At 40.8% G+C, this 26998-nt stretch overlaps 2 protein-coding genes across 13 annotated transcripts in view; one reads left to right on the top strand and one right to left on the bottom strand.

Annotated features, from left to right (window-relative positions):
• ARFGEF1 (ADP ribosylation factor guanine nucleotide exchange factor 1) overlaps nt 1–21664 on the top strand; it is a 149627-nt gene extending 127963 nt beyond the window's left edge. For 3 of the 4 annotated variants that reach the window (XM_043602221.1, XM_043602222.1, XM_043602224.1), the window contains 7 exons: nt 1075–1147; nt 9923–10055; nt 14111–14250; nt 15776–15944; nt 17246–17384; nt 18346–18463; nt 20203–21664. In XM_043602221.1, the coding sequence (XP_043458156.1) occupies nt 1075–1147; nt 9923–10055; nt 14111–14250; nt 15776–15944; nt 17246–17384; nt 18346–18463; nt 20203–20367 (937 nt within the window). In that variant the 3' untranslated portion in view covers nt 20368–21664. Of the gene's footprint in view, nt 1–1074; nt 1148–9922; nt 10056–14110; nt 14251–15775; nt 15945–17245; nt 17385–18345; nt 18464–20202 lie in introns of those variants that run through there. The other variant, XM_043602223.1, reaches the window with a different exon arrangement.
• A 1109-nt stretch (nt 21665–22773) lies between these two features.
• CSPP1 (centrosome and spindle pole associated protein 1) overlaps nt 22774–26998 on the bottom strand; it is a 159660-nt gene continuing 155435 nt past the window's right edge. For 8 of the 9 annotated variants that reach the window (XM_043602225.1, XM_043602229.1, XM_043602227.1 and 5 more), the window contains 2 exons: nt 25092–25230; nt 22774–23300 (listed from right to left, as the gene is read on the bottom strand). In XM_043602225.1, the coding sequence (XP_043458160.1) occupies nt 23089–23300; nt 25092–25230 (351 nt within the window). In that variant the 3' untranslated portion in view covers nt 22774–23088. Of the gene's footprint in view, nt 23301–24006; nt 24154–25091; nt 25231–26998 lie in introns of all 9 variants that reach the window. The other variant, XR_006300655.1, reaches the window with a different exon arrangement.

Genomic DNA, 26998 nt, shown 5'->3' with positions numbered 1-26998 from the left:
CGTGAGTTTGAGCCCCACATCAGGCTCTGTGCTGACCCCTCAGAGCCTGGAGCCTGTTTCAGATTCTGTTTCTCCCTCTCTCTCTGCCCCTCCGCTGTTCATGCTCTGTCTCTCTCTGTCTCAAAAATAAATAAACGTTAAAAAAAAAATTAAGAAAAATACGTTAAAAAAAAAAAAAAAGAACTGCTTCTGTTTTAGTTTATTGAACTACACATTCAAGTTAAGGTACGTGATCTTAAAGATCATCTAATAAGCATTTCTTCATAGAAACTGTGCCAGAGTTCTTTCTATATGGAACTGAAATGATGTCTCTAGCCCCTATCTACCCAATTCCCAGGAGCTCCTGCTTCTCACAAGCAAGAACTTGGGCCTTAATCATCTTTCTATTCCAAGTACCCAATCCAGGGGTGGCAAGTCATTTCCCCTTTGGGGCCAAATTTTATTTCACATATTGTTATACATTAAAAAAAAAAAAAATAGAATCAGGGCGCCCGAGTGGCGCAGTCAGTTAAGTGTCCAACTCTTGATCTCGGCTCAGGTCATGATCTCACAATTCATGAGTTTGAGTACTGCGCCAGCCTCTGTGCTGACAACATGGAGCCTGCTGGGGATTCTCTTTCTCTCTCTGTGCCCCTCCCCCACTTGCTCTCGAGTATGCACGTGCTTGCTCTCTGTCTTTCAAATAAATAAACTTTAAAAGAATAGAATCTAAAGAGTTCTATGAATTTCTTAAAAGTCTCAAACTTTTCTCAGTCTCAGTTTATAGAGAATATTTAATGGCATTAATACTTAGTATAAAGTTTTTGAAACTTTTCAGAAGTAGTTTTTGGGTTTGTTTTTTTAAAATGATGACCAGAGTACCCTTTTAATTATGCTAGTTAGTTGTTTCCTGGAGGTACATATTTTAAACTTTTCACTAGATTTTTTTTTAGTAAATTGTTTTTAGCAGTAATCAAAGAAGGATTATATTGTTTTTGGCATATTTTTGTGACTTTTTTTCTGCCTGTTTGAAAACATGTTGGATGTGTCCTGTTCCATACTTTCAATGACTGGTGTGATTTTGGTATTTTAAAGGCTCTTGACCTGGCGTCCCTCTTCTGGAGAAACTGCTCCCCCACCTCTGTCTCCTGTGAGTGAAAAGCAGCTGGTAAGTTTTCATAAATAAGGCATATTTAAAATTGTTTTTGAGAAGTAATTTTCTGATGGGCCGAATTCTTTTATATGAGTCCAGGTATAGCATAGAGGCACGTGGGTGACTCAGTCGGTTAAGCATTAACTTTGGCTCGGGTCATGATCTCGCAGTTTGTGGGTTCGAGCCCCATGTTGGGTTCTGTCCTGACAGCTCAGAGCCTAGAGCCTGCTTTGGATTCTTTGTCTCCCTCTGTCTCTGGTCCTCCCCATCTCGTATACTCTCTCTCTAAAATAAATATTAAAAAAACTTTTTTTTAATTAAAAAAAATAAAAATAAAAAGATGGCATAAATGTACTGTGCAGAGAATTCTTAGGTTAAATTTCATGGTGGTGAATTTCCCAGGTGGCTAAAATTTATTTCTGTAAGTGCCATGAAGGAGGTATTTTAAATTATTTTATAATACAGGTGGTCTGAGACATAGAGTAATATAGTGTCCAGAGTTTTAAGAGGCAGGTATGAGGTTATGTAAAAGGATTTCCATGCCAAGCTAAAGACATTATTGGGTATTTATTTTAAACTTTTAATTTGGATACAGTGTGACCTAAAAGAAATATTATAAGAACAGTACAAAGAATTCTAATATATGATTCACCCAATATATTTGTTTCCTAGGTCTGCCACAAGAAATTACCACAACCTTGGTGGCTTAAAGCAACAGAAATTTGTTGTCTCACAGTTCAGGAGGCCAAAGGCCCCAAATTAAGGCATCAGTAAGGCCACGTTCCCTCCAGAGGCTTTAAGGGAGAATCCTTTGCCTTTTCCAGCTTCTGGTGGCTGTTGTCAACCCTTAGCATGCATTGACTTGTACACACATCACTCCAGTCTCTGCCCCCATCTTCAGATGGCTGTATGATGTCAAATCTGTATGTATCCTGTCTGCGTTTTTCTCTTGTAAGGACACTAGCCTTCTTATGTCTGTAAGATAAGATATAGGCCGTCTCGGGGCGCCTGGGTGGCGCAGTCGGTTAAGCATCCGACTTCAGCCAGGTCACGATCTCGCGGTCTGTGAGTTCAAGCCCCGCGTCGGGCTCTGGGCTGATGGCTCAGAGCCTGGAGCCTGTTTCCGATTCTGTGTCTCCCTCTCTCTCTGCCCCTCCCCTGTTCATGCTCTGTCTCTCTCTGTCCCAAAAATAAATAAACGTTGAAAAAAAAAAAACTTAAAAAAAAAAAAAAGATATAGGCCATCTCATGTCAAACTCTTTAACTTAATTCCGTCTTTAAAGACCCTGTTTCTAAGTAACCTTCATAAGTACCAGAGGTAACAACTTAGATGTACCTTTTTAGAGCCACTGTTTGTTCAACCTATTGCAGTTTGCCCTCTGGCACCCAGAAACTAATGTTCATCTTTCAGGCCAAGTATGTTCACCTCCTCCCAATATTCCCCAAAGTTTCAACTCATTATGGCATCAGTAAGTCCAAAATCTGTTCTAAACATCATATCAAAAGTCCCAAATCTCATCATCACAGCCATCTAGATTAGGTATGTGGTCTCTTCTGGGGCATCATCCCTCCCCATCTGTGGAGGTGGTGGGACAAGCATAGGATAAACATTGTCATCCCAAAAGGGAGAAATTGGCAGGAATAAAAGGGTAGCTGGCCCTAATAAGCAAGTTGAAAACCCAACAGGGTAAATTCCATTAAGTTTCAAGGCCTGAGGATAATTCTCTGTGTCTTGATGCTCTGCCCTCTGGGCCCATGGCTCCTCCCTGTGATCCTGCAGGTCTGCTCCTCTAAATCATTACTTCTTATAGGTTAGCACATGTTTGCAGCCGTGCAGCTCCATCAGCCCATTTCCTGCCTGTAGAATCCCAGAAGGCTGATAACCTTCCTTCATTTTGTCCCAAGTCTGTCCTTCTCAGTCTAGGCTGGCTGTGTTTCTACCGGTAAATCATTCTTAAAATCCCTGTGGGTCTCTTGTGTGTGTCAAGAGGTTTATTCATGGATCCTTTGTGGATAACTTCCTCTCTCTCCTTGGCTTCTGCTGAGATGTTTGATTGGATCCATTGGATCCACATACCTAATGTCTTTCAACAAAAAGTTGTCTTGCTATCCAAAGAAATGCTTTCATAACAATGAGTTTTCCACTTTTAGCATCCTTTGCAGTCTGGATAGGCCAAGATCCTGCCAAATTATCAAGTGCTAGTTCCTTTTTAGTTAGTAATTTCTTCCTCAATGTATCTGTGTATCCTCTCATTTTTCTGTAAACACCAAGGAGAAACCAGGCCATATCTTCAACCTTTTGCTTGAAAATATCCTCAGCTAAATATGCAAGTTCATCACTTAGAAGTTCTGCTTTCCACCCAGTAGTACAACACAATTTAGCTAAGTTTTCTGCCAGTTTATAACACGTACAGAAAACCTTGGATTGCAAGTAACTTGTTCTGCGACTGTCCACAAGACAGGCAAACATTTCTAATAAATTTTAACTTGATAAATGAGTAGTACATGACACCATATATCACATGATCACAACTGAGCCAGTGGTTCTTCAAACTCACTTTTGATACACGAGTGCTTTGTTGTTGTTTTAATTTTTTTTTTTAACATTTATTTATTTTTGAGACAGGGAGAGACAGAGCATGAACAGGGGAGGGTCAGAGAGAGGGAGACACAGAATCTGAAACAGGCTCCAGGCTCTGAGCTGTCAGCACAGAGCCCGACGCGGGGCTTGAACTTACAGACTGCAAGATCATGGCCTGAGCCGAAGTCGGCCACTTAACCGACTGAGCCACCCAGGCGCCCTGAGTGCTTTGGATTATAAGCAAGTTTCCGGACGGAGTTATGCTCACACACTAAGATTTTACTGTTGACTTTCTTCCATTATCCAGTAACATAGTCCCAATTTCCTTCTGAGATCTTATCAGAAGAACTTTTAACATTCATATTTCTGTCAGCATTCTATTCATGACCATTATATGTATTCTTTAGGATGACAGAAGATTTCTCTGACATGCATTTTACCTCGTTCTCCATCCTCACCAGAATTGCATTTAATGTCCATATTGCTACTAACAGTCTCTTTGAGGCATTGTTGGCTTTTTCTGTCATATGCCTCAAAACTCTTCTAGCTTCTACCATTACCCAGTTCCAAAATCACTTCCACCCCCACTTCATGGTACCAAAATCTGTATCCATCAGTGTTGTACCAGTGAAGTGGAACCAGCAGGAAATATCTGTTTCTGTCTGTACATATATATTTGTTCGTGTATGATATACGCACATACATATCTATATTTTTTATTTAAATTTCACAGGATTGGCTATGCAATTATTAGGGCCAATAATTTGAAATCTGTAGGGCAGACTGGAAAGCCCTGGGCAGGAGCTGCTGCTTCAGGGAAACCTGATGGCCTTTCAGCTGATCACGTGAGGCTCTGCCACATTATTGAGGATCATCTCCTTTACTTAAGTCAACTGGCTGTAGATGTTCACCACATCCACACAGTACCTTTACGGCAACACTTGTATTAATCACTGGATACTCTAGCCTAGACAGTTGACACATAAAACTAACATGACACCCAAGTTTCTCCAGATGTTATCATTTCACTGTATTTGCTTTATCATTTCCTCCTTCCCTCCCTCCCTCCCTTCTTCCTTTTTCTCTCACTCATCAACCCCGCCCCCAAGACTTTCTGAGTTCTTTGAAAATAAGATGTCCTTTTATCTCTAAGTTCCTTACTCTGTTTTTCCTTTGGAAGAAGAAAAAAAAATCTTACATAACCACAGTGCAGTTAACAAAATCAGGAAATTACCATTGAAACAGTGCTATTCTCTAATCTGGCCTTATTCAGGTTTTTTTTTTTTTTTTTTAATGTTTTTGTATTTATTTTTGAGAAATAGAGCACAGATGGGGGAGGGGCAGAATCTGAAGCAGGCTCCAGGCTCTGAGCTGTCAGCATAGAGCCCAACACAGGGCTTGAACTCGTGAACCAGGAGATCATGACCTGAGCCAAAGTTGGCTGCTCAACCAACTGAACCAACCAGGCGCCCACGGGCTTATTCAGTTTTAAACCCAGGACACCAGCAGGAGCATATTAGTGTCCATTGGTTGATTTGTCCCCCACAACTTTTAAATTTCTTAACTAATAGTCAATGACTAAAACTTAGATTTCATAGTAAAGTACTACTGTGAGTTTGTCTCGAGAGAGCTGTCACATCTGGAACCTTGGGGGCACGCTGCTCCATGATCCTGATCTGCAGGACTGGTCTGTTCATCACAGACTCCACTTACGAAGTCCTGTTTTAAGCCCAGAATGAGCTTACTCTGTTTCCGGTTTTTCTCAAAATTGGCCCACTCCTTGCTTGTTTTGTGTCCTTTTGGTTTTTCTGCCTCGGCTGTATAGTATAGTAATTTGCAGTGTGGGCTTTAGAGTCAGCCCCAAAATAAAATAAATAAATCCTGACTGTGCAGTGACTGGCTCTGTGGCCTCAGCAAGTTACCTGACCTCGTGTTAGAGTGGTCTTGTGATGAGAATTAGGTCAGGGCATTCACTGCACAGAAAGCTGTTGGAACGGCATGTGCCAGGTGAGTGCTCAGTGCCTGGGCTGCTGCAGGGCTCCCTGGGGCGAGCCAGCGGGGCCCCTCAGGACCGTCTCACCCTCTCTGTGGCTCCTTCCAGAGCTGCTGCTGCCACCCCTTCTGAGATCTACTGCTTCTTGCACCCTGCTTTCCTTTTCTTTCTCTTCTCTCTACGACTTATAGTTTGCTAAGAAATTATGGTATTTTCTAATGCCGTTCTCAGCTGAGTATATCTTGCTGTGCACTGAAGGACTACTTTGTATTTATTTTTGTTTTTCTCATTAAACTTGTTTTTAATGGGTCTCAAAATTCTGTGACATATTTTTGGCCAAGCTGTTTGTTCCATTAAAAAGTAGTGATTTTAAAACTAATAACTTAAAACTGCCACACACACACTCACTCACACACACACACACACACACACACACACACACACACTCACACGGTCCACAAAACATTCTGAAGGTTTTACGATGCATTGTTACCATTAACCAGTCTTTTACTGTTAAACTTAAAAGGCCAATTGACACAAACATTTCTGAGATGTTCTTCCACCGCTGAATAAGACTGGGGTGGCATTGGGGCGCCTGGGTGTCTCAGTTGGTTGAACATTGACTTCGGCTCAGGTCATAATCTTACAGTTCGTGGGTTCAAGCCCCACGTTGGGCTCTGTGCTGACAGCTCAGAGCCTGGAGCCTGCTTAGGATTCTGTGTCTCCCTCTCTCTCTGCCCCTCCCCTGTTCACACTCCGTCTCTCTCTGTATCTCAAAAAATAAACATTAAAAAAAAAAAAGATAGGGGTGGCGTTATTGGGGATGACGCTCATGTAGCCTGCTGAGCTTTCTGGGCAGACTTGGGCCCATTGCCAGCTCCAGCTGCCTTCTTGTCCACTGCTTTGATGATGACCCACAGCAGCTGTCTGTCTCCTCTCCCAGAGTATGCTCTCGACACACATAGTCTTGCCAGGAACCATATGAACGATGGCAGCACCACCAGATTTCAAGAATTTAGGGCCATCTTCCACCTTTTCCCCAGAGCAACAGTCAGTCTTCTCCGGTTCAGCAAACTTGCAAGCAATGTGAGCGTGTGACAGTTCAGCACAGGTGCATATCCAGCACTGATTTGGTGAAGGACTATTTTTTCAAGATTAAAAATAGAAAAATACCCAGTTATTGTTAAAAAAAAAAATTACAGAAGAAAATAGGGTTAAAAAAAATGCAAGGCCCTTTTTATACTGCACCCTTCCACTGCAACTCCAGGGTTTAATATTGTGGTGTATATCCTTCCAGCTCTTTTCTATACATTTATATATACAGTATATAAATTTACATATAGTTTTCTCAAAAAATGAAATTTTATTTGGAGACTAACATGTTATGTTTGGAATATCTAAGAGATGTCTCCACTTCGATACATAGAGATTTCTTTCATCGGAGTTCCTCCTTTTCCATTAAAGAGTCCTTTTTATTTATTTTTTATTTATTTATTTTTTTTAATTTTTTTTTCAACGTTTATTTATTTTTGGGACAGAGAGAGACAGAGCATGAATGGGGGAGGGGCAGAGAGAGAGGGAGACACAGAATCGGAAACAGGCTCCAGGCTCTGAGCCATCAGCCCAGAGCCTGATGCGGGGCTCGAACTCACGGACCGCAAGATCATGACCTGGCTGAAGTCGGACGCTTAACCGACTGCACCACCCAGGCGCCCCTAAAGAGTCCTTTTTAAAAGGAGAGGTGTGGGCATACGTCTGGTTCACAGCTGTTCTAAAAAATGCAGAATTACCAAAAAATCATCTTTAATTGGTTGATCAGAAAAACTGAGAATGCAGTATGCCTAACATTAAAAGATTCCTCTGATACAAAGGAGAAGTTTTAAATTCCCAATACTGTGACCTAGTTTTTGTGCACATTTAGTTTTCTGGGGAGAAGCTTTTTAGGGATCATGAGAATGTTCAAAAGAGCCAATGACCCAAAAAATTCAAAAACCAGTGCTTTCACTTATATTCAGTAAGATAATACATTTTTTTATTCTATCAACTTATTAATCTCCCCCTTAAAATATACTTACTAAAATGTACAAGCTGGGGCACCTGGGTGGCTCAGTTAGTTGAGTGTCTGACTCTTGGTTTTGGCTCAGGCCAGGATCCCAGGGTTGTGGGATCATGCCCTGCATCCCGGTCCATGCTCAGCATGGAGCCTGCAAAGATTCTTTCTCCCTCTGTCCCTCTTCCCCGTGTGCACACGCTCACTCACTCTCACTCTCTCTCTCAAGAAAAACATACAAGTTAAAAAGAGACATTTGCTTATATATTTTTTTATTTTTTTTTATTTTTTTTTTAACTTTTATTTATTTTTGAGACAGAGGGAGACAGAGCATGAATGGGGGAGGGTCAGAGAGAGGGGGACACAGAATCTGAAACAGGCTCCAGGCTCTGAGCTGTCAGCACAGAGCCCGACGTGGGGCTTGAACCCACGGACTGCAAGATCACAACCTGAGCCAAAGTCGGACGCTTAACCGACTGAGCCACCCAGGCGCCCTGAGACATTTGCTTTTAATAGTTAATTTTTTTTTTTTAATTTTTTTTCAACGTTTTTTATTTTATTTTTGGGACAGAGAGAGACAGAGCATGAACGGGGGAGGGTCAGAGAGAGAGGGAGACACAGAATCGGAAACAGGCTCCAGGCTCCCAGCCATCAGCCCAGAGCCTGACGCGGGGCTCGAACTCACGGACCGTGAGATTGTGACCTGGCTGAAGTCGGACGCCCAACCGACTGCGCCACCCAGGCGCCCCATTTAATAGTTAATTTTAAATAAACATTTCCTTAAAGGATTTATAAATTAAGTGTTGCTATATGCATTCTTCCATTTAAGTTTTTCTTTTAATGTATATTTATTTTGAGAAAGAGAGAGTACAAACTTGGGAGGGGCAGAGAGAGGGGGCGATCAGGAATCCCAAGCAGGCTGCACACTCTCAACGTGGAGCCGTAGGGCTCGATCCCACAATCTGTGAGATCATGACCTGAGCTGAAGTTGGATGCTTAACTGACTGAGCCACCCAATCGCCCCACTTCCATTTAAGTTTTTACTTAAAAGTGTATTATAGGCCGTCATGGTCAAAGAAATTACCCAATGACTCTTCTGGATCTATGTAATTATTATTAAAGGCCTCTTGTTTGTTAAATGCTTATGAAAAATACAAAGATAATTAAGAACAGTTATAACAATAATAATATGGCTTTAGATTTGTGTAGCACATCACTGTTTAAAAAATATTTTTACATGTGATCCTTTTAGAAATTTTTTGAACCCGATTTGGTACATTATCCCCATTTTATACAGAACAGCAAATGAAAAATCATAAACTGATATTTTAAGTCTAAGTTAAAATACCATTTTGATTAGCACTGTTCCTTGGGAACACAGTCTCCTGTCTTCCTTTCAGAAACCCAGGTGAGTTCACTTCCAGCTAAAACTGTTGAGTCAGAATTCTCAATTCCTCTGGAAAACACATTCTGACTTCTTTCTGGTATGCTGTATTGCTGTAACAAAATAAAGCCAGAATAGTATTGACAGCTATCATATGTTGTCTGATACTGTGCCAGTGCTTTGCATTTATTATCCTAATAACCTACTAGGAAAGGTCCTCTCCATTTTCAGATCAGAAAACCCTAGCTCAGTAGTGTTCATTGCTTTTCCAAGGTTATACCTAATCCTGGAGCCAAAGTCTGGTGTTGACTTGAATGTTGAGCTTCTCTCATGACACCACACTCCTAGTCACCTTCTCACCGATCTTTCTGGTCGCCATTTCCTTGGATGACGGAACATCTTTCCTTAAACTCACCCCTACAAAACTTTCCTGAGCTCCACCTACACAGAGCTTGCAGAAACCTATCCCACCTCTGCCACATACATGTTCTGTTTAGACTGCATGAAGAGTCCTGGATATCCCTGATTGGTTTTATCTGTTGCTTTTGGGTGGTACCAGACCTGAGACCATCGAGGGTCAGAAAGGAAGCTTTTCTCTTAAAGGCTATCAGCTCTTACCTGTGCATAGGTAACTTTAAATAATTTCCCCATTTTGTCTGTAATTACTGTGTAGAACGTCCTTTTCATAGTGACCCGTGTAATTGTTTTCAAAAACAGCATACTAGAAACTGTTTTCATCCTTAAGATTTGTTGTACTTACAAGGAATTTTTTATTTTATTAGGATACAATATCACAGAAATCTGTAGATATTCATGATTCTATTCAACCAAGATCTGCAGATAATAGACAGCAAGCACCATTGGCTTCTGTCTCTACTGTGAACGAAGAAGTCAGCAAAATTAAACATACAGCAAGTGAGTTATTTCTCCTAGTAAAAATAGTGTGTTTTGTTTTATGTAGGAAAGGGATGAAATGTTTGCTTTTACTTTTGTTATTAACAAATATATACTGTAATTGGTTGTGTGGTCGCTTTGTTACTGCATTTGCTCCAAGTTGGACATTTCGCTAACACCTGCAGTACCAGCTTTTTCCACAAGTGCTTAATGTTTGTGTTGAGCACCTGACTCTCTTCTCCCTGTTCTCTTCTGCATGTCAGCCTCATATTCTTTCTGCAAAAGTAGGGCCTGATGGGCCTTTCTCTATAGTGCCTTCCGAGCAGGGGCACCCAGCTTCCTGAGAAGCCGACCTTCTTTCCACTCGACTGCCCCACACGATGTCTTCTGCTCACCTTATTAGTACTTGTCACAAAGAAGGGCAACCCTTTCTATTTTTTGCAAAATTGATCCAGCTTTGTTTATATGAGGAAATTATAATACCAAGGAAAAACTACCCCATTCCTAGAGGAAAACAGGACAACTATAGTTGCTTTTATAAAATGAGGTGAAATTCACATAAGAAAAGTAATCATTTTAAAGTGAACAGTTCAGTGCATTCACAGTGTTGTGCAATCACCACCTCTGTCTAGTTCCAAAATGTTTCTATCACCCTAAAAGAAAACTCCCCACCCATTAATGCTATTCCTTCTTACTCTCCCCTTCCCCTGCCCCTAGCAACCACTAATCTGCTTTCTTGGTCTGTAGATTTGCTATATTTCATATAAACGGAATCATGCAGTATATGACCTTTTATGTCTGGCCTTTATTTAGCATAATGTTTTTAAGGTCCACCCACACTGTGAAATTGGTCTGATACTTCTTTATGACCAGTTGTCATTTGTTTGGATATGTATCACATTTTGTTTATCCAGTCATTTGCTCATGGCCGTTTGGGTTTGTTCTATCTTTTGGTTATCATCATGCTGTTGTGAATGTCCGTGTACAGTATAACTTGAGTACCTGTTTTTAATTATGTTGGCTGTACACACAGGAGTGGAATTTTGGGGTCATATTATAGGATAGTTCTATGTTTAACTTTGTAGGGAACCACTAAAACATGTTCCACAGTAGCATTCCAACCAGCAATTCCAGTGTATCCACATCCTCACCATCACTTCTTTTTTTTTTTTTTAAATGACCATCCTAGTGGGTGTGAAGTGGTACCCCATCGTAGATTTGATGTGCATTTCCCTGATGACTAGTGGTGTTAAGCATCTTTTCATGTGCTTATTGCCATTTGTTTGTTTTCTGTGGAGAAATATTTATGTCCTTTGCTCTTTTTTAAATTGGGTTGTCTTGTTGTAGTTGAATTGTAAGTTTGTTACACACTCTGGATACTATACCTGTATCACATATATGATTTGCAGAAATTTATTTTCTCGTGTTGTATAGTTCTTATCATTTCTTTAATAACATCTGATGCACAAAGTTTTTAACTCGGATGAAGTCCAATTTACCTGTTTTTTCTTGCTCATGCTTTTGGTGTCATGGCTAAGAATCACTTGCCAGAACTAAGGTCATGAAGGTTTTCCCCAATGTTTTAAGAGTTTTGTACTTTTAGCCCTTACATTTAGGTTGTTGATCCATTTTGAGTTAATTTTTTTTTTCAGGGAATTTTTTTTATGAATCCTAGGTTCTTATACTTGTTCTTGTGAGAAGACAGAGCTTCTGGCTTCAGTCACGGTGTTTTGCTAACCTCTTAAAGGGGAGAGGGAGATGGGTAGTGGTGAGTGGCTGATTTTCATTTTTTATTCCTGTTCTCTGGAGAACAGCATATCTCGTGCAGGAATCCATGACAACTTTGCACTGGAACATGCCATAAGGACAGAATAGTGAGTGGCTCTTCTCTCTCTCAGCCCCAAGACTGAATTTAAATATACTTTAGCCTTGCAAAGTAAGGATGTGGTCATCACACATTAGAAAGTTTTCACGTGGCTAATCTAGGGAAACACCTTTAACTGGAGCTGCGTGCTGCTCCCCATACCCAGAGCCGAGGGCCTAGGCTTGTTTCCTACGGTCAGATGTCCTGCCCTCTATCTCCTTTAAGTTCTTTAGGAAAAGTTTGCCATGGAATTGTTGATTCAGAATAGGTGGAGCTAGAGGAAGAACAAATGGCCACCATGTCCCCATGAGCCCTTTCAACTTAGTGGAAGAGAGACCGTCTGCTGTCTCCTGCTCGGGGGAAAGAATCACAGCACACACCTGAGTATTTCGCCCTGTCCGAGGGGCAGCTATCTCGTTCTTCCTGTACACGTTCTTTCTGTACACATTAAGAAAACACCACCACCACCCCATCTAGTCTCAGCTCAGTGCCTGCTGTCCCACGTAGTGAATCTTGTTTAGCTTTGGTGAACCAGTGAAATGGTCACCTACTATAACCCTGGCAGTGTCAGCCCTCGTTATAAAATCTGTCCAAACATGCTGCTGGTCATTGCTAGTGAGTCTAACGTTAAGATCTGTAGCCTCCCAGGACTACAGATCCTGGGCAGGAGATCTGGACTCCTCCCAGGACTACAGATCCTGGAGAGGCCCAGCCTTACCCACTCAGTCAGAGTGGAGTCTCATCAGCCATTCTGTCCGTTCACCCTGCTGACAGCTCTTTCTCCCCTTGAGTGGCTGATGCTGGAACCGATGAGAACACATCTTGTCAGACATCAGCCTAACTCCCGAGTCTCATTGTGAGTTCCACCTGTGCTGCCAGGAGTCTCCTGCTCTAGGGACGGAGTTTAGGACTTGAATGAGGAGGTGAATGACTGACTGGTACTTGTCAGCTCTGACTGAGGTGAAGGATTAGGAAGAAGATACTGAAGAGGAGACAGTTGTGGGATTTGTGGTGTCTTTGTTTTACTTTTTGTTTGACATGAGATCTAGTAAGAAGTGTTACGCACTCCAGCATTTCTGAGAACTACCTGGAAAGGAGTCTTTATTAATGACCTCAAGAAGAAATTTACGCAAATTGTTTTGCTACCCCTAAAGCCCTTAAAACATGAATTTGCATTCCACAAATTGGTGCCACAAAACGAATTTGTAATAAAAGCAAAAGTAGAGACTGAAGGATTGTAAGTCTGTAATGCTGAGTGATTGCCCGGAGAGTGATTTCCAGGCTGCTCCCCCTAGGCAGTCATCTGCCTCCTGGAAAGCTCATGGGAAGAGCTGCTCTGGACATCCCAGGATTGAGGTATGGCCTGGGGCCATCATTGCAGCCACGTGTCAGTGTTGCCAAGCTCTTGCAGTATCTCAGTAGTTGAGTCCTCTTTCCTAACCTTGTGCTTTTTGCATTTGCTTAACTGGGATGGTCAGTGAAATGGGAAATTCTTCTATGAACATGACCTTATGGGCTGTGGATCGTCAGAAACAGTCTTGTGTCTTGTTGAGCAAATTCATCCGGCTAGAGGAATGTAGTTATGTTTCATTTCACCTGTGGAGAGCATTTTGTGATCATGCACTTGGCATAACTTTTTATAGACTTCTTTGCTTACGGATCCATTTGAAAATATAAGGTCATTCTGGCTACAACTTCTAACCTGGATCCAAATAAAACGTGCTCTGGTTAACCTGCAGTATTGTCCCACTTATCAGAATTTGTGGCTGTCTCTCCTTCCTTTCTCGCAGATCTGGTTCCTGTTGTTTTCTTTTGGTATAGGCTTTATATTACCTATATTCAAAGGTCAAACTTGAGTTCCAGTAAATGCTATTAGCTTTTTTTTTTAATTAAGCTTTTAATGCATTTGTTGCATTTTATTAAAGAATAACTTAAATCTTGTTAAAGTTGCAGTGGGACCTTTTTGGACATTATTTACTGTTCTAAGTCATGGAGAATACTTTTATTTAAAAAATTACTTTCCTGAGGCTTTTCTAAAAATTGATGAGACTGAGTGGTGTTTATGTGCAAAGGCAGTATGTAACTCAGTGTGATGTGTGCAAGTAACCTTCATTCATATGAATGTTTCCTTAAGCATTGTAATGTCATAGAAATTATAAAGGATTCAAAATAATTTTTGTTTGCATGTGCATTGGGGTGGGTTTCCTCACAGAATTTCCAGAACAAAAATTGTTTGCCGCCCTGTTGATTAAATGTGTTGTGCAGCTGGAACTCATCCAGACTATCGACAACATTGTGTTCTTCCCAGCCACAAGTAAGAAGGAAGATGCTGAAAACCTAGCTGCAGCCCAGGTATGGGGGTGTGAGGACAGCTGCTTTTATGTTGAATAGGAAGTTGGCTTTCACAGTCTGGGCCTCAGAGCAGAGGTCAAGCTAGAGACTTGACTTGGGGGCTCTTCATCACATAAATGTCATTTTAAACCTTGGGACTAAACGATATCCTCCAGGCAATAAGTGTGGGTGGGGCTGAGAGGACGGTTGGGTATTGAGCCCAGGGGCTTCCATGGTCAGAGCTCCTGGTGATAAGGCAGCTGGTAAAGAGCCTGAGAATAAGAATCCATGAGGCAAGAGAGAGAGAGCAGGAGACAGTGGTGTCCTGGAAGCCAAATGAAAAAGATGTTTTAAGAAGGATGTGATCATCTCTGTCAGAGGCTCAGTGGGTCAAGTAATATTTTTTTTTCTTTTCTTTTTTTTTTAAAGTAATATTTCATCTGAGAGTTGCTTTCGAGCAATTTGGTGGACTTCAGTGACCTTGACATTGTGCTTAATTGTAATGTTGAGGACAAAAGCATTATTGAAATGGGTACCAGAGACGAGAGGAATTGCAGACAGCAAATATTTGATAATTGTGTCGAATAGTGTCATAAAGGGGTACAGAGAAATAGGATAATTGCTGGAGGAAGATGAAAGGGTCAGGAGAAGGATTTGCTTTGTTTTTGTCTTTAAGATTGGCAATATTGCAGCATTTTCACTGATGAGAATTCTTCAGGAAAGAGAGAAACACAGAAAGAGGGACAGTTGCTGTCTTTTTGAGTGAATGGGGGTGGCATCTAGGGCCGGTCCCCGGGGGGTTAGAAGCACAGGCAGTTGGTGCATTGTGACAGGAAAGCAAGCAAAGTATGTAGCTCTTAACACAGGAAGGTTGGTCTGTTTGCCAGTGGGAGTTTGCGGGAGGTCTCTTCTGATAGCTTCTGGTTTCTCATTGAGAGAAGAAAAATTCTCTACCAAATGAAGTGGGAGGAGAATTTTAGATACTTGAGGAGAGAAGTGAAAACATGAGTTAATCATCTAGAGAGTGGACTCAGGCAGTGCAGGATTGCTTGGGCACCACCCAGAGCCCACTGGATTTAAAATCAGTCTGTTTTCTCCCGTTATGTTTGCTGTGTGGGTATAGACGTGGAGTAGGCAGTTTTGCCAGCCAATTAATCTAAAAAGAGTGAGGGATTATGCAAGAGAGCAGTTATAACTGCAGTTCCTAGAATCCAAACCGGTGAAGTAGAGAAGTGAGGACCTGATGGGGGTGAGGAACAGTGAGGGCTGTAGGCTCTGGGAGGGGCAGAGCTCCTGGAGTTAGGAATTAGGAAGGGAATTGGGAAGATAGGAGGTGGTGCCTGGTGACTAGGATGCATGGAATATAAAGGCTCAGGAAATGTAATAACAAAAAATGGACCTTTTCCTATTTTCTGTTGAGCTAGAAAAGATTGAGTTCTGTGGCTTGCTCGTAAAGCTGATCTTTGGGGGAGCACGGAGTTCTAAATTGACTAAAATTTGTGACTCTGTGTGTGTGCGTGTGCTGTGGTGCTTTGTTTTTCCAAAGAGAGATGCCGTGGACTTTGATGTTCGAGTTGATACTCAAGACCAAGGAATGTACCGCTTTTTAACATCACAACAACTTTTTAAGCTACTGGACTGCTTATTAGAGTCACATAGATTTGCAAAAGCATTTAATTCCAACAACGAACAGAGGACTGCTTTATGGAAAGCAGGTAAGCTGGGCAGGTGTCACACTTTAATGTTCACTATTAATGCTTGTGCACTGGGGCTGTTATACATGGATCAGAATTCATGGTTTGTATGCTTCAGGTCTATGGCTTTCACTGTGTAAACTTTTTACCTTAACAGTAATAATGGGAAGGCAGTCCGATTGCCAGAATCGATAGCCAGGCGTTTGATCTACACTAAGCCAGCTAACTGCTGGGGGGAGATTTGTTTCCCCCTTGTTTAATCAACTTGTTCTTTGATTTGACCATTTTTTCATCTTGTTCACCCAGCGTGGGCCTTCCTGTTGATACTGTCAGCATACTAAAAGCTGCTGTTTTATGAGAAAAAGCATATGACAGTCCTAAACATGAGATCTTGCATCTGTATTCCAGTGACTTCTCCATACTTACCTGGGAGTGGCCACACCTCAGAATGGAAGTGAATGTTTTGGGGTGGTGGGGGGGGGCGGTGGTGGGCAAATTTATTTTTGGACAAGTTGGAATCTTTAAATGAAACAACTTTTGAGGCGCCTGGGTGGCTCAGTTGGTTAAGCGGCCGACTTCGGCTCAGGTCATGATCTCGCAGTCCGTGAGTTCGAGCCCCACGTCAGGCTCTGTGCTGACAGCTCAGAGCCTGGAGCCTGTTTCAGATTCTGTGTCTCCCTCCCTCTGACCCTCCCCTGTTCATGCTCTGTCTCTCCCTGTCTCAAAAATAAATAAAAACGTTAAAAAAAATTTTTTTTAATGAAACAACTTTATAACAATTATATTGACATTCAATTTTTTATTTAAGAAATAGTTCCTTGGTACTTATTATGTACAAAACAGTGCTGGAAGAGTGAGAGGCAGAATATGCAGCAAAACAATATTTACTGAACATCAAACTCTGTGAAATAGTGTTGGGTACTTTACATTTGCATATTTACTTAATCTAAAATGATTGTTTAATTCCTAATTAAGCTCATGGCTTTGTTCATCCTCTTCCCTCTTCAACCTGACTTCTGGAAAGAGTAGTTCAACCAAAGTTGTTTCTACCTTTCAACTGGGAATTCTCCTGCTAAAGCCACCAGGCTCCGTGTGTCCATACGCAGTGGCCACTTTGCACTGCTGATGACCTTGGAAAACCATCTCCATGCTGAGTGGTCTGCCCTGTTCATCCAGGAGCCCTGGCGCAGGCTATCTGGAGCTCATCAGGGCAGTTTCATTTGAAGAGTTCCACTTTCCCAGCCCAAACGTTGCTTTGTATTTGCCTTTCTTTCTGTAAGATGCCTTCCCAAGTTAATCCTGGAAACTTCCCTTTTCTGCAGGTTTCAAAGGCAAATCCAAACCTAACCTTCTGAAGCAGGAGACGAGCAGCCTGGCCTGTGGGCTGCGCATTCTCTTCCGGATGTACATGGATGAGAGCCGGGTTAGTGCCTGGGAAGAGGTCCAGCAAAGGCTTTTAAAGTAAGACTCTTGGTTGAGTTTCTGTCTTTGATTCACATGGCTCCATGGCACAGAGTAGGAAAGGACCGCTAGGTTTGCACTCGGGGCAGAGTCCACAGCCCAGCCCCACTGCAGTGCCATGCAAATATTAGAGTGTAAGGAAGAGATTGTGAAAATTAAATACAGTCTCCTAGATAAACGTACTTGTGCACAGTTGGGGAGACATGAGCAAATCATATCTGTTGCTGCTGCTGCAGGACAAAGGAAAAAGTGTGCTCTCTTAAAAGTTAAAACTTCGTCATTTTTAGGCTTTTTCATGCCACATAACTCCATTTTCACAAACTGATCATTTGTGAAAGTGAAACCTGCCTGCCTGCCTTCAGTTAAAAAAAAAATATTTAGAGTTTTGTTAGTGTTACTTTTTTTGCATTCACTTTTTACATCATGACGACTTAAATTTTAAGTTCATGCTAAGAATCATGTCATTCAGAAAGAATGCTGTCTTCTGCATGATATTTTTGTGTGTTCACAGGGAATAGATGTTCTCAGAGACCAATTAAATACATTTTAGAATTTTAAGAGATGACTTAATCCCTATTTGCCCATTTTACTGATGAGACTCCTAAGACCCAGAGTATCTACACCTTCACAGTGAGTAAAGGGAAGAGCCACCCCAAATTTCAGCCCAAGTTTCTTGACGCCGGGCTTGGGCAGGTGCTACTGCACAGGGGCTCCGAAATTCAGTGAGACTTTGAGTAAAATGTGAATTTCCTGATAAACTACAGTGGCTTCTTATGTCTGATTTTCTTCCTAATTTGAAAAGCACACATTTATGTTGACAATCTAGTAAAGTTTGCAGACAGAATCTAACTAGTTCCTAATAGTAAAGTCCCTATCCACCTTGTCCCCGCTGGTCTTGATCTGTGAACATCCATAGCAGCAGGTACATAAGCACATGTAAAATGAGCCTTTTCTGTTACAGTGTCTGCAGTGAAGCCCTAAGTTACTTCCTTACTCTAACATCAGAAAGTCACCGGGAAGCCTGGACTAACTTACTGCTTTTGTTTCTAACTAAAGTTCTAAAGATAAGTGATAATAGGGTAAGTATGAGAGATTTTTTTTCCAGCCCCGCATTTCTAGCCTGAGCAGCAGCACACTCAAGTGGGAGACAGGGTCACAGGGTTGCAGACCCACTGCTCAGAGGTAGATCAAGCAAGGTCCAGGCCACAGTGCTGCTCTGCCTTGGGCCGCCCTGGCCCTTGTGCTCATTGGCCCTTCATTCTTCTCCCTCCTTACCCTGCTTTGTTCTCTAATTAATTAGTGACTCTGTAGCGGATTCAGTAAGGAAGGAATCAGAATCTTTAGGACACTCTGACAAGCTACTGACTTCCCCCACACTGTGCAATTTCCATCCTGACCCTTGAAGTCTCTCCTTTGGCCCCATTTTGAAAACTGCTGTTCTGCCCAACCCCTGGCTTGTACTCTGCCCCCTACCCAAGGCTATTTCTGGGCCCCAGGCCTCAGCCATTCCTTTGGCATATTTATCGGTTCCATGTGACACAGAGCCCCTAGTGAATGGGCCATAAATTCCTTTGAGAATTTGAAAGTAGAAATGAAGATAAATTAAAAATACATAACTATAAATATAAATACAGATGTCAGATTGGCAAAAATATGTATTTCACTTTTAAAACTAAACTAGCTCACATAAATGGAAGTGGGTTGCTGTGATCCCTGAATAGGTTTAAAAATGCAGTGAGGTGGCCTGAGATTTGGGCCATGGGACCCCATAGAGGCCGTGCAGTGTCAGTTGGTGCCATACAGATGTGCATCCCAAGTCATATGCTCTGGTCCACATGCATTCCCATCTGACTCCCAGGCTGGATAAAGCTTAGAGAAGTGACCTAAGGCATGAGCAGCCACGGGGCCAGGAAGGACTCCAAAGCGTAGTCCGTCTGATTCCACTACAAGCTTTCGTGCCACAGTCTGTCACACTGCTGCTTTGTCCCTCATGGGGTGTGGGGAGCAGGAGAGAGAACAGGCAGGTGACTTGTATTCAGAAATTAAAGAAGTCTAGCAAAGACCATAATTGTGGAATGTATAATCTTTGCCTGAAGAGTACATATTTTACATTGTAGTATTAGGTAGAAATTAGAAATTTCTTTAACAAGTAAGGTATTTTTCCTAAAATTAGAAATTTCTTTAACAAATAAGGTAGTTTCAGTAACCCATAGCTTGTAAAAACTCAACTGTGATTCCCGCTGGTCTTACTTTTGCTTATTATCCAGGCAAAACAATGATAAATACTAGAAGTTTACCATAAGTTCAAGGAACTATAATAGAAAATGTTTTCCAGGGGCGCCTGGGTGGCGCAGTCGGTTAAGCGTCCGACTTCAGCCAGGTCACGATCTCGCGGTCCGGGAGTTCGAGCCCCGTGTCAGGCTCTGGGCTGATGGCTCAGAGCCTGGAGCCTGTTTCCGATTCTGTGTCTTCCTCTCTCTCTGCCCCTCCCCCGTTCATGCTCTGTCTCTCTCTGTCCCAAAAATAAATAAAAACGTTGAAAAAAAAATTAAAAAAAAAAAAATGTTTTCCAAAATAAGGGTAGGTTAAGTGAATAATGTTTGTATTAAGTCTTTTGAAGTCTTTTCTCTTTTTAAAGAGAAGTATCTCTTTCAGTTTCCATAATCAATATAGTCACTGCTTTATGCAGATGTATTTCCTCTGTTTTCACTGATTCGTGCAGCCCCCAAAGTGGTTTGACTCTAAAGGCATTTTGAGCTTCTGTGATTTGGAATGCAAGCACTACTAACCGGGAAATTCTTACCCCTTCCACCCCCAGTTTAAGGCTCACGCGTCATTCTACTACCCTCTCTTATGTGAAATTATGCAATTTGACTTGATTCCTGAACTTCGTGCTGTTCTTAGAAGATTTTTTCTGCGAATTGGAGTAGTTTTTCAGATATCACAGCCACCTGAACAGGAACTTGGAATAAACAAGCAATGATGGCAACTTGGTATTTTTCTGTTGGCGTTTACATCCCTCTGCTCTTTAAAAGGACCCAGGAGCTGAGGTTTCCTACCTGAAAAATGGTTTCTCCGAATTGCAGTGTCTGAGGGTTACTGGTAAAGATGCTCAGAACTATAACTCAAACTTGCAGTGCTCCAGTCCCTATTAGTAATCTGGTGGATTCTGTTAGTCATGTTGGGCTCATGTTGAGCAGAAAGCCTCTTTCCACAGTGTCCGCTTGTGTTCATGTGTCCTTCCCTGTCCTTGGCAGCAGGGAGAGCCCCACATATGTTTGGCAGGTGTGGAAGCAAAACTTTACCCAAAGAACTATAGATGTAAAGATTTGAACTTCTGCAAGAAGTACAACTCAGGAGAGCTGTATTTTGAAGGATAAAATGTTTATAATTGGGGTTGGGGGGAGAAGAAGAAATTATTGTTCATGGTAAAAGATATTTAGCAACTATGGTATTCTTATTCTGAAGATTTTTGCACACTCAGGCTATCTGAGATACTGGTAATCATCCTTCTGTGAAAAATGTACAGAGATGCAGGTCTGTAATATAAAAATCTTAAACATTATATAGTTCTTCCTGCACTGTTTTATTTTAATTTCTTTATTTTCTTATTCATTTGCTAAATACCTATAATATTTTGTCAAATGCACTAAACATTTGGGTTGAACTTTGTCTTTTTTATTTTGTGGGGATTTTGGTTTTGCCCTTTTGACGGGTGGGTCATTTTCAAGGTTTGACATGCCCAGAAGCTGTTGTGGCTGACACTTGTCATGATCAACAACAACAACAAAAGGTAGAAAATACTCCTACTGACCTAACTACCTGTAATATACTTCTCTTAGGGCCTCTAAAAGATGAGCCATTAAAATAGAGTTGATCCTTCATGGATTGAAACTTGAATCACTGCAAAATGATCTAGGTTGCTGTCACTTTCTTTTTTCTTTTGGGTGGAGGGGCTTGATGTAGATTTTACTCTATGTACAGAATTTAATGTTGAATATGTTAAAATAACAAATCTGGCATGGTTTGGGGAAGTTAGATTTACTGGAAATGTATTCATACTGTGAATTGTGCTCTGATGGTTAAAAAAAAAGACAAGATTGTCAAGCATTCCGTATTAACAGTGGATGTAGAAAATTTTTTCAGATGGATAAAATGTATATGGTACAGATGTAAAGTTTTCTATGTAAAAAATTCTGTACAACTTTCTGTACAATATTGATTCTCATCTGGCATATTCTAATCAGGTTATAGGTCAATAAAGTTTTTGGATTATTTCATCAGTGCAATCAAACCCTGTGTAATCCACAGCCCCATGTTTCATTGATTTTTTTTGTTGTTAGAAGCTGAATTTAGGAATATTCTTTGCTGGAACTACATTTTCGTTCCAGCTTTTGGCATTGGGATCCTGCTTTCTCAACCCTTAACATTTTGTGTATTAATAACCCGAAATAAGGCTATACTATCTGCTAAAAGAGCTGAAGTCCCCTTTGGGGCAATTTGCCAGGGGACATTGTGTGTCCTAGGAGTCCGTTTGAGTTGTGTGGTACAACGGCATTAAAAAAAAAGGGGGGGGGGGATAACTGTTTATACTTCTAGATAATGAGTTTTTGAACAATGCATTTATAAACATGCCCCCAAGATACAGCCCTCTTTAAGCCCAGCTGGATGCTAGAGCTGGGAACCGGTGGTTTATTTTATGGTACCAGGACTCTCCTTAGAGGAGACAAGAGGCTTTCGTGGTACTTTGAAATGAAGATAGAAGAGGAAAAATCTTCACAGTGAAGCAAACAATGATTAGGGTACAAAATTAAGATTTATATGCAGCTAAAATTTAAAATGGTAAAATTTCACACGAGGTAAACTTATCCAATAGTTCCAATGGAAATGTGCAAGAAGTAGGATCTGGGGGTGTTCTCAGTGGTCATGGTGCTAAAACCAAAGAATTATTTCGCAAAGGTACCATTTAATGGAGTGATTAGACTCACTTATCCAAGGGTCCATGGCGGTGCAGCAAGGATTCCAGTCTCTGTCGACCCCTGGGTGTTCTTGTCTGTCTTCACCTTCTAAAACACCTTGTTTAGAACCTCAGTTCCAGTTAAGAAATTGACATTGGCAATAAAAATTTATTTCTATCAAGTAGTAAAGTCATATTAATCAGTAAATATAATGCCTTCATTCATAGAAAAATAGAGGCAGAAAGATGTGATAGTGTATGGCTCGTGGGAATGAAATCAGTTATGATTCCCATCATTTGTACTGAATCAGTAGCTATAAAGAACATGGAAGTAGCTAGCATGTGATTCATTACCTAGCAACTGAAATAGTCACAACTACAACCAATGTATTTATTAAGCGAATCATTTTGAATCGCGAGAACAATGGCAAATAAGACACTTGTTTTATTCACCTTATCTTACGAGAATAATGCACATATGGTAGTTGATTCCAAGAGCTCATTACCACCTAATGTATGGCAAAATTGTGCAAAAATAATTCTATTTAATTCTACATTATATAAATTAATCATGGCCTTTTATGTACATCATATACATCATCATGGGAAAAATACACCTTATATACAGATGGAACTTGTGTAAGTAACGTTCAGGTAGTGACCAAAAGTAGCACACATATTACCAAAGGTTCAGATTTAACATTCCTTTCACCTTAAAAGGCACTGCTGGGTCCAATACAGGTTTATTTAACCGTGGGCAGTAGACAGGCCCTGCCAATTGAAAATGCCTAGTTTTCCAGGAACCTGCTGCTGCTCCTGGTTCAGTTGCTCTGCCATGAATCCTTTCAGTGTTTCTGAGGTGCCTGGGCGGAGCCAGGGCTCAGTCGCTACAGAGTTTGATCCATCGTCTCCCATGTGCTTCAGCAGGTCATCAGGGTCAACCAGTGAACTTTCGTCGTCTACAGGAGGCAAGAGGGACATGACTCAGGTAACACTGGTGGCAAGGAAGTGACATGAACACAGATCTCTTGTCATCTAACCCGTTCCAGCCCCGCATTTCTCCATATTATGGTGTTCTACAGTGTACTGTCCTGTCCAGATGCTTCATTTTAATGTTTTATTTTTGAGACAGGGAGAGACAGAGCATGAACAGGGGAGGGTCAGAGAGAGGGAGACACAGAATCTGAAACAGGCTCCAGGCTCTGAGCTGTCAGCACAGAGCCCAACGTAGGGCTCGAACTCAGGAACTGTGAGATCATGACCTGAGCTGAAGTCAGCCGCTTAACCAACTGAACCACCCAGGCGCCCCCAGATGCTTCATTTTAGAGGTCAGGGAAAAAAAAAGAAAAAACGGCCAAGTGAATAAGGTGACTGACTCCATGGTACCATCACCCACAGGAATTCCAAAGATAGCAAAGTAGATGGCACCAGACAGGTAAGGTGTTGGTAGAAGTGTTAGCAAAGTTTTAGAAATAACTCTGAATCTTTTAACAATGCTATAAAGAAATAAAGTCATTTTAAGGAAAGCACCAGACAGGGGATGAAATTATTTACATTCCTGCACCTAATCTAGGAGGTTAGGGTCTTCTCCATTAGCAAGTCCCTAATTTATGGTTCATTCTTTAATTAAATGTGTTCAACTTCTTTATCTGTATTTTTACTTACTAGATATAATAGGAAAATCTGTCTTCCTACTCTGTGATGTCAAAATCTGTTTAAATTACATCTCCCGGTCTGTGAAGGATTAGCCCAGCAAAGGGACATGTGCAGGCAATTTAATGAGCAATCAATCCACATTGCACCAAAAAGCTCCTGTTTGAAATGACAATGTTACAGTTTAGAAGCTGAAAACCTTCTGAAAGAGATTCTTCAAATGCTCTATTTTCTCTCAATTATTTAAATATATTCCTATTAAATATTCTCCTTACTGGTTCTAAAAGAAATTGAGGAATAGGTAATCCTCAGTACACATTAAAAGAATTGTTTTCCCACTGATCCACATTTTTTCAGGTATGATATGAAAAGTATGGCTCCATCAATTTATATCACCTGGACTGCTGCCAACTGTATGAGTGTAGTTTTAAATTAATAAAGTGTTAAAGGTAGGAAAATTGCTATTAGAAAATTATTGGATGTAGGTTTACAGACTAACAGGAATTGTCCCAAAAGACCACTCTGCTATTTGCTAAAACTAATAGAGGGAGGTCAGTAGCTGCCTAAGGAACCATCCTGCCTGCCTGTGCTTGGTGAACATGCTTTAACTTGCTAATCACCAAAGCGATGAGACAGTGAAACTCCTAATGGAAAAACTGGCTTCTAAAAAGAAATACTAACCTGAGGCTATTTTGCTCTATGGCATCAAAAGGCAAGCAAAAAAAGTAAAAAAAAAAAAAAAATTGTGAATTTCTAACAATCTCTAACTTCAATAAGGGAGGTGAGATAATGAAACTAATACATTTTCCCTGGTGAAAGCAAAGCCTAGATACATTTAGTAAAAACTTCATCTGTTTAGAATCCACTAAAAAAAAAAAAAAGTACCCTCTCTGGTAGAAAGAATCTGATGCAAAATTGATCCTAAGTCGAGGTTTTCCTGGATGGTATCTGTGGTTCTAGTCCTTACAATTCAAAAGGGTTTCAGAATTCCTTCCTCTATCCCCTGACCCCAGCCATCAGTGAAAACTCCCACGGAAACAGGTTTCAGTTCTTACAGAATGTGCTATGTATATAGTCTATTAAGCTGGGCCATTTACCTGTATTAATCGGTTTATTCTGAAATTCATTCAGTCTTCGCATCCGTTCTTCATTTCTCGTTCTAAGCTGATCGATATTTATACTGGACACAGATTTCAAAGAGAGACCATCTGGTGGTACATTAGGATGACCATTATCCTGTAATTAGAAAATAGAATTTCAGAAACAATCATTAGTTAACATAAAATGTTAATAAATCAGTGAATCTAAAAATACTCTTGCCCCTAATAAGTGTACAGTGTGATGAACAAAATAAAACAAATGGAAATCTGTAGCATTTATATTCTAACTCCTGGTTTTTATATTCATGCAGGCTCAGAGGAAGGTATAGCATTTGTGATTATATTTAAATGCCATCAGGCTGGCGTGAAAGCGGGGAATTGTAAGACCCAAAAGGTAAAAATTGAAGTAACAGGGTAAGAATCAGTTGAGCTACAGTAATCAAGACACGGTGGTAATGGCATACAGACAGACCTACAGATCAATGGAATAGATATGAGAGTTCTGGGAATAAACCTTTACCTTTATGGAGAAAAGAGCCAACAAATATTGGAACAACTGGATTGTTCACATACAAAAAATGAATTTGGAACCCAAACCTCACATCAATTGCAAAAGTTAACACAGAGTGGATCACTGACTTAAATTTAAGAGCAAAAGCTATAGGGATGCCTGGGTGGCTCAGTAGGTTAAGCATCTGGCTCTTGGTTTCGAGCCCCATATCGGGCTCTGTGCTGGTAGTGCTGAGTCTGCTTGGGATTTGATCTCTCCTTCTCTCTCTGCCCCTCCCCCACTCACACTGTCTCTGTCTCTCTCAAATAAATTTAAAAAAAATGCAAAAGCTGTAAAATTCCTTAGAAGAAAACACAGAAGTAATTTTCATGATAACTGGGTTAGGTAATGGTTTCTTAGATAAAATACCAAAAGTACAAGCAATAGAAGACTGCTAAATTGGACCTCGTCAAGATTAAAAGCTTCTCTATTTTAATAGACACCATCAAGAAAGTAAAAAAAAGCCACAAAATTAAAGAAAAATCTGCAGATCATATATCTAGTAAAGGACTTGTGTCTAGACATATAAAGAACTTACAAAACAACAGACAACCTGATTAGAAAATGGACAAAGGATTTGCATAGACATATTTTCAAAGATACACCAATGGCTAAGCACATGAAAATATACTGAACATCTTAGGGAAATACAAATCAAACCCACAATGATATATTGCTTCATCACACTCACTAGGATGACTATAATAAAAGAGACGGTAACAAGTGGTGGTCGTGATACCGAACACCTGGCTTCTTCATATACTGCTGCTAGGAATATAAAATGGTATAGCCACTTTGGAAAACAGTCTGGCAGTTCCTCAAAATGTTGGCCACAGTGAACTCTATAACCCAACAATTCAATTCCTAGGTGTTTATGCAACAGAATACAAAAGCATTAAAAAACTTGTACACATGGGGCACCTGAGTGGCTCAGTCAAGTGAGTGTCTGACTCTTGCTTTCGGCTCAGGTCATTATCTCAGTTTGTGGGTTCAAGCCCCATGTTGGGCTCTGTGCTAACCGCGTGGAGCCTGTTTTGGTTTCTCTCTCTTTGCCCCTCCCCTGTTTGCTCGCTCACTCTCTTTCTAAATAAGCTTAAAATTTTTTTTTAAAAACTGAACACAAATTTTTTTAAAGCAGTATTCCTAACAGACAAAAAATGGAAAAAACACAAATGTCCATCAAATGTTGGATAAATGAAAAAAAATGGAATATCCATACAAAGAAGTATTCAACAATAAAAAGGAGGCAAGTACTGACATGCTGAAACTTCAAAGAAAAAAGAAGTCAGTCACAAATGACCGTATCTCATTTCTGTGTATCCAGAAAAGGCAACTCTATAGAAACAGAAAGTAA

Source organism: Prionailurus bengalensis, chromosome F2 (assembly GCF_016509475.1).
Source record: "Prionailurus bengalensis isolate Pbe53 chromosome F2, Fcat_Pben_1.1_paternal_pri, whole genome shotgun sequence".
In the NCBI taxonomy this organism is placed as follows: Eukaryota; Metazoa; Chordata; class Mammalia; order Carnivora; family Felidae; genus Prionailurus; species Prionailurus bengalensis.
This window is presented reverse-complemented; position numbering and strand designations above follow the sequence as displayed.